This window comes from Phodopus roborovskii, unplaced genomic scaffold (assembly GCF_943737965.1).
Source record: "Phodopus roborovskii unplaced genomic scaffold, PHOROB, whole genome shotgun sequence".
Classification (NCBI taxonomy): Eukaryota; Metazoa; Chordata; class Mammalia; order Rodentia; family Cricetidae; genus Phodopus; species Phodopus roborovskii.
In genome coordinates this window covers 43,275-56,725 of record NW_026126577.1, presented here as the reverse complement: position 1 = coordinate 56,725, position 13,451 = coordinate 43,275, and the positions used below count along the sequence as shown (strand labels likewise).

The 13,451-nt window shown below is 39.0% G+C and overlaps 1 protein-coding gene across 1 annotated transcript in view; it reads left to right on the top strand.

Annotated features, from left to right (window-relative positions):
* The window catches only part of LOC127236086 (interleukin-5 receptor subunit alpha), a 33,006-nt gene that overhangs the window by 1,567 nt on the left and 17,988 nt on the right, over positions 1–13,451 (top strand). The window contains exons 2-7 of the mRNA XM_051203523.1: positions 2,206–2,290; positions 3,811–3,956; positions 5,177–5,315; positions 8,087–8,240; positions 8,620–8,807; positions 10,252–10,397. Of these exons, the coding sequence (XP_051059480.1) occupies positions 2,206–2,290; positions 3,811–3,956; positions 5,177–5,315; positions 8,087–8,240; positions 8,620–8,807; positions 10,252–10,397 (858 nt within the window). The remainder of the gene's footprint in view (positions 1–2,205; positions 2,291–3,810; positions 3,957–5,176; positions 5,316–8,086; positions 8,241–8,619; positions 8,808–10,251; positions 10,398–13,451) is intronic.

The window sequence follows — 13,451 nt, the reverse complement described above, 5'->3', positions numbered from 1 at the left end:
AGAGAATCCTATTTTTAGCAGCTATAAAATCAGACTACAAGGTAAATTCTAGTAGAGAGTGCTTACTGATATAAAATATTCAATTACCTCCCCACTGAGATATTCAACGGAGTCATTATTTACTTCAACAATTTAATTGCAAAGGATAAACAGATGTTTGTTATTTTTACAAGCACTGTGTTTAGACACTTCCTGTTCTATCAGTCTATAAAAGTCACTACAGGGTATTAATTTTGAGGGTTACCCCCCCCCCCGACCTAGAATTCCTGTTAATGAAAATCAGTGAAGGTAGGGCAAATTAGACATCATGTCAGGAAATGCTGACATTTGAAGACGGAGCTTTCATAACTTGAAGTAGCCTCTATCTTTGCTGTTACTAGGCACATTCATTGTAACTGAGCTTTTTAGGCTTAGTGCATTAGAAATGCTTCCCTTTTGCTCATGAAAAGTCTGGCTTGTTGAAAATTTAGAAGACCTTTACAGCTTCTGTTTTCATTGTCATGATCATGATCAGTATAAAAATTCATTTATATGGGGTGGGAGTGTCACAGAAATAGAAACAGGATTATTTTGGTGAAAACTGGCATAACTCTGATAAGTTTATTTGAGAACAAAAAAAAAAAAAAAGAGAGAGAGAGAGAAAAGAAAGGAAGAAAAGGAAAGAGAAGAAGGAAGGAAGGTAAGAAGGAAGGAGGAATGGAGGAAGGGATGAAGGGAGGGAGGAAGAAAAGAAAAGAAGGAACGAAAGAATTGAATTACTTCTATATGCTGTCCCTTTATGGCTCTTGTGTTATTACTCCAACATGGGCAGTAATAGCAATATATTAAGTAAGATGTTGTAAGATGTGATTAAATAATGAAGTATTAGTTTTTAGAACGTATCCATTTAATGAAGTTCTCTGTCTTGCCTGCACTGGAATTAGGCTTTGAAAACGTCTAGCCATTTAGATAATTTTAAGTAAAATTTCTTACTAATTTATAAGAAATTATTTATTGGGAAAGTGCTGTCTAACAAAGATCTTCCATATTCTAAGCAAGGTTATTCAGCTGAGCTACATCCTAGCCCTGTAAGTCATTTGAATTACTATCAAGCTGCAAAAGAATTTTTTTTTTTTTTTTTGGCCTGAAGATTGAGGTATGATCCAAGTTCACACCACACCACACCACACACACACACACACACACACACACACACACACACAAATAATGTCTTATTTTGTTAAGTGAGGAGGCACAGCTCAGATGGAAGCCATACATACTTTTCATCCTTAGAGTTGAGCTCCAGTAGATCTCTGGGAAAAATCTCCAGATCTCTGATCTCCAGGTCCCAACAGAAGCTGTTGATTCCCCCTTTGAACTCAAGGGCTGACACTGTCTGCTTCTCCTCATTCACTCAGCCTAACATTCTTCTCTCCATTCATCCCATTGCCAAGTTGTTTTCTGAAGGGAGAAATACTTACACTTTTCCCAAGTGTGTGAACATGTTCTTTTTCCTCTCCTGTCCTGTTCTCATTTGGGTCCTTAAGACAGTAAATCATCTTCCCCCAAACTCAAAATACCACACATTTATCTTGGACTTTAAAAGGAAGTTTATGTTTCTTACATTACAAATTGTTATCAATGTAAGTTTCTTGTCATATTGACTTGAAGGGAAAGGGTGGTGGGGTTGAACCTAGGATTTCCTAGGTAAAACTCAACCACCGAGCCCCTAATTTAAAAACACATGAATGAAACTGATAGTGTTTATGTTTATTATGAATTGCTTAGAATTTTTTCGATCTTGAGACCTGCTCTAATGTCCTGAATACCAATCCTCTCCTGTTTTCTTTCTTTTCTTCTAGCTCTACACATGTGCTCAGTGAAATTCTAGTGGAATCTCTCCTTGTGTGTATTATGAACTTTAATTCACCTTCTGTTAGTCAAATCAGATGCCTCTTCACACCTATTGTGCCCCAGACACTTCACACTGTGGGCAATGTCTCAATTATTTATTCTCAATTAATTATTGATTGGCGTGTCATTCTATCCAAACAGACCATCATTCTACAACCCTAGGGCAAAGCCCCTTATGTTTGCATTCCCAGCATGCAAAAGAGATCATAAGCAGTTGCTAAGTGACCTGATCTTATGTTAAAAGGTAGCTGTCAGCTTTCCTTAGAAATGACAATCTGATGATCTGGAATTTGTCTTCCATGTTTCCCATAGGATCTGACCATCATGCTGCCTACATTACTAATTCTTGTGGGGGCTTGGGCAATATTGCAAGCTGACTTACTTTCTGACAGAAAGGGTAAGGACCTTCTATCTAATAATGTTTGCTTTTGTTAAAGTATATTATAAAAAAGGTAATGGGATTTTCTCTGAAACAAATATTCAATTGGGACATTGTTACAAAACAGTATAAACTCTTGAGAGTTAAGAAAGCGGTGTGGGCAGAAATGTAAATCGTATGCTTCAGTAGGAAATTCAATTCTGAGAGTATATATGTGCAACATGGAAGAAAGCAGCCTCTGGAGGCCACATTTAGAACCCTCACCTCGACTGGGAATTTCATGAAAGGCCTCACAAGAAGCAAGAACAAACTTCTACCATTTTTCTTTTCATTTTTTCCCCTGAAACTTGTTGATCTAAGGGTTTGTATGATGATGGAGGTTAAGAGAGGAAAACTGTCTGATGGCACCAGCCCAGCTCTGTTTAGAACTCTCTATAAAGGCCATATTCTATCTTGGTACTGCCCTGAACATAGCCACTGTCTACATAATCACCAAGCTGCTCAACTGTACACAGTGGAGCTGGAGCAATGAACTTTGGGGTTTAGCTACATAATTTAGATTTGAAAAGCCATGGTAGCCAGTGACTGCTGGAATAAAGGTGACCTACATCGACAGTCCTGGAAACTCTTGCATGTCAGACACAGGTGCAGGGTCATGAAGGGCTTGTAAAGGTCAATGGAAAACACTGATAATTTAGTAAATGAATAAATTTAAAATTATGTGTTTCACAATGTATAGTGCTTCCCTTGTTTGGGTGAAAAATTTTAAGACATTGTTTAAACATACGCCCAGAAAAACATAACAAAATAAGATGTGAATTTATTTTTTTTTACTTTCTTCTTATTGCTCGTTGTGTTTTATAGCATTTCTACAATAAATACTGAGTCCTTAATGAAGTGAAATATTTTATTTTGAAGGCAAATCCTTTTTTCTATTCAAATACTTTAGTCTATGGCTCATAATGAGAAATAAATACACTTTACATTGTGAATCATTGATCTTACAAATAAGAAGGTACTTTTATGCAGCAGAAACTAGACGTCCATGAGACAACTGTTTCAGGTCCAATATATGCCCCCCCCCAGCTCCTCTGGTGTGCTCTATTTATCTTCCATACTACTGTGAAAATGAAAGAAAGGGAATTTCAACTCCAGAAATTGTTATCATATCCCATTCACTGGTTGTGGGGCTTATTATGAAAACTACAGCTTTAATGAGTAACAATATGGTAGATTATTCATACTCAATAAAACCATGTTACAGTTACAGGTAATAACTGGATAATGAACTAGCAATAATTTTAAAGAAACTTTTGCCAAATTACTTCTGTATCATATATTCTAATAAGCCACAGCAAATCAGTATGTTATTTAATAAAATAATTAAAATATTTTAAAGACTGGGAATGTAGCTCAGTGATAAAATACCTGTCTCACACTCACTGGCCCCGAGTTTCACCCCCAGCACCATATATAAAAAGTGGTCTTTATGGACAATTGAACATTGTATCATTTTTTTTTTTTTTTTGAATCCTTAGTTTTACTTCTACCACCTGTCAATTTTACCATTAAAGCCACCGGATTAGCTCAAGTTCTTTTACACTGGGACCCAAATCCTGACCAAGAGCAAAGGAATGTTGATCTACAGTATCATGTGAAAATAAATGTTCCACAAAAAGATGAAGTAAGTTCTGGCTCTGATGACAATCACTACTAAGAGTGAATATTCTTTTTTAAACTGCATTTTTCTTCATGAAGTGAAATTCTTGATAAAGTACAGCCAATTACTAAAAATCTTCTTGTGTTACTAGTAAGATTTGTAAAGTGAATAGGACTCATGCATATTATTCAAAATTAAACAGTAGCATAGAAGTCTTTATCTCAAGGAAAATCCCCCCTGTCTCTCTCTGTCTCCCTCGTGTATGTGTATGTGTGTCTGTGTGTGTGTGTGTGTGTGAGAGAGAGAGAGAGAGAGAGGGGGGGGAAGGGAGAGAGAGAGACAGAGAGGGGGGATGCACATGTGTGTGTTATGAACTTTTGACTGTGTGTCTGTGTCTATGTTCATGTGGGTGTATATGTAGAGGTATGACACTTTGAGTAATCCCTTTCCAAAACCATTTGTTTTTAAGAGAAATCTCTCACTGAATTGCAAGCTTATCAATATGACTAGGCATCAGGGATCCACCTACCTCTGCCCTACCCCTAGAGTTGGGGTTACAGCTGCATGCTGTCATGTGCCTTGAATTTTACATGTATTTGGGGACCCAAACTCAAGTTGTCGTATTCACACAACAGTCATTTTATTAATTGAGCCATCTTCCAAGACTAATTACCAGCGTTTAAAGTGTAATGCATTTGATAGTACTGTTTATATATCTTCTAAAATGTCAATAAAACTAGAAGAAAGTGGTGATCAAAATGGTAAAAAGGAAAGGTACAGTATAGGGTCAGAAAATCCAAGGTGAAGGCCAAGGTCATTCACTACCTATGTTTATATCCTAAGGTCTTGAGTTATTTTTCAGATTTATAATGAAGATATGCTAACACATCTGTTGTGTAACACATTTGTAGTAAGGTGAAAGAAAAGGATATGTGCTTTGTATTAAGAATTTGGGAGTAAACATGAAATTTTAAAGAATTTTCTGTCAAGAAGTGCTCCTAGAGAGGAGACTGGCATGAAAGATGAGAATCAAAGGGGACTTGAGATTTAATTACAATATGGTTTTTGTTCTGAAAAGAGGAATATATTCATGTGTCATTGAGAAAGTCTATTAATATTACAATGCCTCTTTTCTAAGAAAATTACTTCATTTTTACTTATTATCATTTTCAAAGTGGAGTAAAAGGCCTATTTGATTAATGTTATTTTCTACTATATGCTATGACTAGAGTGTTTTATTTTAGTATAATACCAGGAAGACTGAAAGCAAATATGTGGCCCCCCTTCATAATGGCTTTGGAGCTAATGTGAGGAGCATCTTATGGAGAAGCAACTCTTTCCTGGCCAGCAATTGGGTTTCTGCTGAACTCAAAGCTTCACCAGGTAAAGGAGACATGGGGCATCTAAATTTCATATTCTGCCCTTCTGAAAATGGGAAAGAAAACCTCTTTTCTCTAGCCCAGCACCACACCTTCCAAACGCCTTCCTAGCACCCCCCATTCTAACCACAGCTCTCAGGCAATCCAGGTCCACCTGTTTCACCTCTGCAAGCACACCCCTGTATCTACACTGGTTTCCTGTGGAAGCTGGACTTCCTGGTATACATAAACAGAGATAGCTCTAATTGAACATTTTAACACAGAAATACACAAATACAAGAGGGGAAAAAAGGGGGTAGGCCATTGGATCCTAGGATACGCAACTTCCTAAATCATATACATCTTAACTCCATATCTGTGAACATTTTGCAAGTCTTTCTCCAATCCACATCATTGGATAAGAAGATCCTGCCTCCTGTGTTGTTAGTCAGCTTTCTTTTTACTATAACAAATATGTAAGATAATAGACTTATTTCGTTTCTGGTTTGGGTGGGGATTTCCACCCATGACCTGTCAGGCCTATTTTTAGTTCATGTAACAACACAGCATATCACTCCAGAAGCAGGTGGTAGCGGTCTATGGTCAGGGAGGCAAGGGTATAACTATCATCCCCTTTAAAGACGTCTCCCCAAAGACCTCCCCAGAGGCCTCAACTCAGAAAGGGCTCTCCACTTCCCAACTACACCATGGGCTGCAGAACAAAGTCTTTATCAAACAGAAACCTCCTGAACTGTGTTGGTAACAACACAAGATGCTTGCATTTACTCATAATTTTCCAGTGAGTTACCAACAGACTTGCCCCCACGTAAGGAAGGTACTTTGGGGAATAGAGATGAACATAAATATGGGGCATTGTGCACTTTGCATTTAGCCATTATCTTACCTCTACTGAATAACAGAGCTTCCTCTATGTGATATTCCTTTCAGTGTTAAGTTTCTAAAGTTCTAATTACTCCCCTAGTACCCCCGGCACATGTTCACACTAATCAAGTTGTATTTATGCCACTAACCAAGTGAAAATTCATACTGAATTATTTCTTGAGTTGGAACTGGGAAAGCGCTGACTTATTTTGATGTGACACAGACTATGTGGATGTTTAGTGTGTGGACACATGTATACATGCATGCATGCACACAGAGAGTGAGGGGGGGAAGTTCTGTGTCCATGGGCTCCACTTTGATGGATTCAACTAAATGTGGATCAAGAGCCCTCTTGAAGCATTCATACTGCTCATGAGCAGATTGTTTCATGCCATTATTTTCTAAGTAGCACAGTCTAACAAGTATTTACTAATCCAAGTTAGCTAGAAAGGATTTAAACAAGACCAGAGGCTGTGTAAATTATATGCAAGATGGCATCATATAAAAGACTGGAACATTTGAAGGTTTTAGTATGGGGGGGAAAGTTCTGGAACAACATAGATACAGAGACATGATTTTATAGTTACATATGTGTCTAAGTCATATAACACACACATATACATATACATATACACATATACACATACACACACACATATATATGTATATATATATGTATATATATACATATATATAGCAAACTAACCAGTTTTCTGTCTCCAACTTCTATATGGCATTAGGAGGCTCTCTCCTCTGTCCATTAAAAAACACTTCATGACAGTGATAAAAGTTAATCTATAGCTGCTTTATGAAAATAAAACCCCTTCTGATGGGATTTGTCATTCTGTAAATATGTTTCTCTTATTGATTAATGAATAAAGCACTGTTGGAAAATAGGAAGGCAAGATAGGCAGGACTAGGAGACAAGGAGGATTCTAGGAAATGTAGTAGAGGAGATTTAAGTTGTAGAGACCTGAGGGAGAAACAGTCCAGACCCTCTCTCCAGTAAGCCAAGTCCACGTGAAAACACTTAGATTAATAGAAATGGGTTAATATTTAAGGTAGATCTAGCCAATAAGAAACATTAGTAACTGGCCACCCACTTTATATATAATACATCGTCTCTATGTGTTATTTGGGGGCTGACACGGCTGTGGGGCCAGGCTGGAGGGAAAACTGCTCATAACACCCTTCCATCATTTACGGTTTCCTTTTTCGGGAGTTTTGTTCTTCCTGACCCTAGCCCCAAGTACACTTTTCTTTCTTTGAGGAACAACAGCAAGTTTGTTTGAGAGAGTGCTTGGGGTAGCACAAACATAATTTGGGGAAGCCCACTGCAAGCAAACATTTGAAATCTCAGATTTTAAGTCATAGTATGTTAGGGACACTGCCAAGCTAAGGTACACTGATCTCTAATATAATGGTAAGATCTTGGGATATTTCCAAAATGCATCTCCTGAGCAGTAAACCATGTAATTCATGAGACACAGATACCAAGGAATGGCTCATATGACTCAAGAAGAAAGAAGAGTCTGGAGAGATTCCCTGACCTAACCTCATTTACAGCTAGAAAAACTAGACATTATGTGGAGAGATGCCTCCCAGTCAGCTAATGACAAATACAGCACTAGAGTGCTAAAGCTGTTGGACACATGACACAAGACTTGAACTTTCAGACATCCGTCTCAGTGACACACCCCCATATCTTCATCTAAGTAGCTGAAAAGTTCCTTTATGTCAAAACCTGAGGCTTTATAGTTCTAGTTTCATTTCTCCAGTAAATTCACCCTTTGCAAATGAGTTTCTATAAATGGATGTTTGTGGTGACTTACAATCAATAGTATCTCAAGCAAAAGCACAAATTTCATAAGCCATCATGGCAATGTTTTGTTCTTATTATTTGTGGTCCCCTAGGGTCTTCTGGAACTTCGGTTATTAATTTAACTTGCATCACAAACACTGTCCTGAGCAGTCACACCCACTTAAGGCCGTACCAAGTGTCGCTTCGCTGCACCTGGCTTGTTGGCAAGAATGCCCCTGAGGACACACAGTATTTCCTGTACTATAGGTCAGTGTTGTTCTTTTGATACAACTATTGCCTATGAAACACAAACACGAGACTCAGTGCCCACGTGGAGTTTATTGAGCGAGGGGAGGGAAAGGGGGGTGGCTGGTGGCCAACTGAATGCAGGGGAGAGGGGGTGTGTGGGGTGCTTGCTTTAAAAGGGGCACATGTGCATGTGCAACTGAGTCCCCTGCACAGCCAGGTAAACCTTGAGCAGCCAGGTAAAGCCTGATGTAGTGATGACATGGCCATGAGCGTCCTGCCCATTGTCGGGGGGAGGAGTCAGCAGACTGCTGGTTCCCAACAGTCAGTATCTATTTTTACTTATGCAAATTATACATTTCCTCTTCCCTTATAAAAACTCATGGGTATTCCAATTTAGGTTTGGTGTTTGGACTGAAGAATGTCAAGAATACAGCAGAGATACACTGAACAGAAATACTGCATGCTGGTTTCCCAGGACATTTATCAACAGCAAGGGGTTTGAGCAGCTTGCAGTGCATGTTAATGGCTCAAGCAAGCATGCTGCAATCAAGCCCTTTGATCAGTTGTTCACTCCACATGCCATTGGTAAGCCAGACTTATCCCAGCATTAGAATAATCAAATAGCACAATCTTGGCATTGGAAAGGGTCCTTTCAAATATTAAACAGCCATAAAACCAATGGAAAAAAAAAAAATAACTGACAGGCATCCCAACTTTACATAAATGTTTCGCTGGTTGACTTGGTAATGTAGGGGACTATCCTGGGCAAGGGAAGATGTTTAGTGGCATTCTTGGCTTCTATTCATGAGTTTTCTAACTTGTATCTTCCCTGTGGGTGCCCTCCTCCGAGTTGTGACCAAATCACATATCAAAAGTATCTTTTTGAGTGTAGAGTTCTCTCTAGTTGAGAATTTATTGCACCAGGAAAAGTCATAGCAGTGCTGATCTATTCTGGCTGCTTTCATGAAATGTGTGTCCACAGGTAATAGATTGTACTCAGAACAATTATGAGCCTTTCCCTCAAGGTATGGTCCTTCTACAGTCCAAAGATACTCATTTTTGTTTTCCAACATTGTTTCTTCTTTCAAAGCTACCCCCCAATCCTCATTGGTTCTTTGTGGCAGTTTGGACTCATCTCTAGACGTTTAAACAATATGCCCACAGTTCTCTTTTCTCCTCCACCCTCCTTTTTCCTTCCCCATTCCTTTCTTCCTCTTTTACTTAAAAAAATGTGTATATGTACTATATTCATATTTCTGTAGGTGTGCTTGTCCATTCAGAAGCCTGGGATAAACATCAGAATATCTTCCTCAATTGCTTTTCTGCTTTATTTTGTAGGGAGCAGAGACTTTCACTGGACTGGAACTTGCCATTTTTGCCAGACTGGCTGGCTAGCTAGATAATAAGGTCCTAGGATCCATCTATCTTTACTACCCAACCACCACCCCCCAGCTCTGGGGTTACAACTGTTTTCACATGGGTTCTGGGAATCCAAACTCAGGTCCTGATGCTAGCATTGAAGTACTTTACTCCTGTAAAAACATATTTAGCTCAATCTGTTCTATTTATGCAAAGCTTCTTGTTTTGTCTGATAAAACAACACTAGCAAAAAAAAAAAAAATTCTGAAGCCATAAAGTAGAAGTGATTTACCCAGAGCTATGCCCCTGCTGAGAACTGGAGATGAGGCCCTCGGTCCATGTTCTGTCCATTAGTACAGTCTAACTTGGAAAGGTAAAGGGATGCTGGGTATACTTTTCATCGAACTGACAGGGGAAAGGTGTCAATCAACCACTTCCACTTGGAGTAGTGATTTCTGTTCTTTATATGTGTAAATCCATTCAGCAAGCCATACCAAGAACCTCATGGGAAGCGACTCACTTCCTGTGGCTTTGAGATTGGTTGATTGAGACCTAATGGTAAACCTTGAAAAAAAAAAAGCATATCTTAGAAATGGTAAGTTGGGGCTATCAGCCCTGATCCTTGGTTTTACAAAGTTGCCACTGACCTATCTCTCCTTCTATGACCTAGATCAAGTGAATCCTCCAATGAATGTCACAGTTGGAATTGAAGAAACTTCCCTTTATATCCAATGGGAGAAACCAGTTTCTGCCTTTCCAGTCCATTGCTTTAGTTATGAATTGAAAATTTACAACACAAAGAATGGTTACTTTCAGGTAATTTTTAATATCATTCCAGCATTCCATATTAGACACCATTATCTGTGGAGCATTTCAAACAGTGGGTTTCAACCTTCCTAATGCTGTAATCCTTTAATAGAGTTAATGTTGTGGTGACTTCCAACCAAAAAGTTATTTTCATTGCCACCAAATAACTGCAATTTTGCTACTGTTATGAAACCTAATGGAAATACTTTTGGATATAGAGGTTTGCCAAAGTGGTTGCAACCAACAGATTGAGAGCTGCTGATTTAAAAGTTTCAGTAGTGACTGCTCTGGTGTTTTTAAATATCAACAGAGTCAATGTTGACTTACACCTGCCCAGGGTATTACAGAAATAAATCCTACAGTACTTTTATTTTGAAAGGACATAGTTTGAGTTGAAAATAATACCAAGGATAAAGTAAAACCCATTTGTAAGAGCTTTACAACAACTACAAATGATACAACTACTGGGCAAAATGGAAAGGCAAGTTTCCCAAAAGTTACAATTATCCCAAGAGCCTATAATTCTACTTCTAGGTATGCATGCAAATTATTTCAAAAAAGGGTCTCAAAAAGATATTTGGACACATGTGCTCACAGCAGCATAACTCACAGTAGCCACCTGTGAAAAGCTGAAGCAGCTAAAGCAACCCCCCCATGTCCATTAACAGATGAACAGAGAGCCAGGTTTGGTGGAACACATCTGTGAATCCAGGACCCAGGAGGGGAAGCTGAGATAGGAGGAATGCCAGGGGTGTAGTCTGGACTACGTAACAAGATTCCTGAAAACAAACAAGAAAAACCCAATGCCCTACAGAATATGCATAAAAACAAAATGCAGTATATATTAATATAGACAAAGGGACATTAGTCAGTCTTCGAAAGGAAATTCTGATACATGCTATGATATGAATGAACCTCAGGACAGCAAGCAAGGTGAAATAAGCAGATCACAAAGGACAAATAGCACACTATTCTGCCTTCATGAGATACCAAGGTAGTAAAACACATATAAATAGAAGATGGCACAATGGTTGCTAGGAAATGGGGAATGGAAAATGAGGAACCATTGTCTAATGGAAACCTAATGTTCAGATTGTGAATTTTTGATCATTGGGTGATGGAAATTGAATAGAGAGGCTCATGCATGCAGAACATGAGACACATCCCCAACCAGAAACTCCAGACATGTAAGATGAAAATGTGTTGTAGTCAGGTTGCACAACAGCATGGCTATTCAACATTCCTGGCCTGCATGCTTGACAATGGTGCAGGGGGCATATCTTAACACCCATGGAGTTTTCTTATGTTGTTTTAAACCTTGTCCACAATAACTGTTGCATAATTATGGTTCCCATTTTATTGGTAATTAGGCCACTCCCCTGGAAAAAGAAAATGAATAATATCTCAGAGTCAAAAAGCTAAAGAAGAAATATAGAAGTCATGATTGTTGAACATAAAATAAATGAGGAGCTGTGAGATAGCTCAGTGGTAAAGGCCCTTGCCATTAAGCATGCTTTCCTGCATTGAATTCCTAGAGCCCACAAGGTGGATGGAGAGAAGAGACAGCGTCAAGTTGTTCTCTTGCCCCATACCCATGCTGTGGTATGCATGTACACACACAAACAAATAAATGTAAAAATAATTAACAGGAACACAGTAAACACCATCTAATTAAATTTAACCAATATCTACAATTAGTTTCTTGGGGTAACGCATAAAGAGAAATAAGGCCTTTGTTTTTTGGTCTGAAATAAATTTATTACTATGTCTTCTTAATTTTAAATTATGTGCCATATCATGGGGCACACTGCTTTCAAATGATCTGCCAAGAACGTAACATGGGGCTGGAGAGATGGCTTGGTGGTTAAGAAAAGCACTGACTGCACTTCCAGTGGACCCAGATTCAAATCCCAGCACCCATGTGTCAGTTTACAACTGTCTGTAATTCCAGTTCCAGATGACCTGGTGCCCTTCCACAGGCATACATACAGGCAACACACCAATACAATAAAAATAAATAAAGTGAAAAGTAAATGGACATATCAAATGAGTTCTGCTCTGGCAAATGTATCAGAGGCTCCCCACCATAGGGAAGATCAACAGAGTATAGAAGGGAGAAGAGGAAAATAGCCTTGCTGGCCTCCACAACAAGGAGGTGAATGCAACTTAGGGGTGGTGGTGGGGTATCAGACAGAAACTTGCCTACTGAGGAAAAGAGAGTAGTTCTTAAAATACATTAAAAAGGATCAACTAGAAAAACAAAACAAACACAGCCAAAGATGTGCAAAATGCAAGCCAACTGATCATGGGCTTGGATGTCACAGCAATGTCCAACGGCTCTCCATTTCCAAACTGCTTGCACTGTCTGCACTGATCTTATCATAGAGCAGCAAATGGCACTTCCTGACCTGTACCAGTCCACAACCACACTGTGTCTGCTAGGGGTGTGCGAGGAAAAGGAATAACACCGCGGCTAGAGAGTGCAAGCTTCCTTCAGCCAAGTGGTAGTGAGTGAGCTGGCCCAACACAAGGCTAGCACTAGATTTGTAACTCTACCGTGAGGTTTTTTTTAAAAGCCAAAGAGCATCTACTTTAAAACTACCGCCATGGACAATGAGCATTGTCAAAGAATCTTACAGGATGGAGAAAAGTAGCATTTACAGGGTAGAAATGTCATCTTGGCAGCAGTGTGAAAGGTGGATGTGAGGGGTGCCATGTGAGTACAGGGATATTAGCTAATAAGACCACCCAGGCAATAGAGCAGAGAGCCGACACAGGCTGTGGTCATTGGACAGGGCTGAACAGGCACAAACTACATGCTATTTAATACTATGACTTACCAATGTGGAAGGACAAGGTAACAGAGATTATGTATGCTGTTAAAGGTGACTCCAATTTTTCCATATGACACATTATTTTGTCTACACAGCTTCACGTAGCCCTTCAGCTGACCATTTTATATATGTTAGTTACAAGATCACTTTCTCCCTCAGGGTAACTGCTGAGACCTCACACTGGAACAGTGTAGAATAAACTCATGACTATGCCCTGTTGATTTTTAGA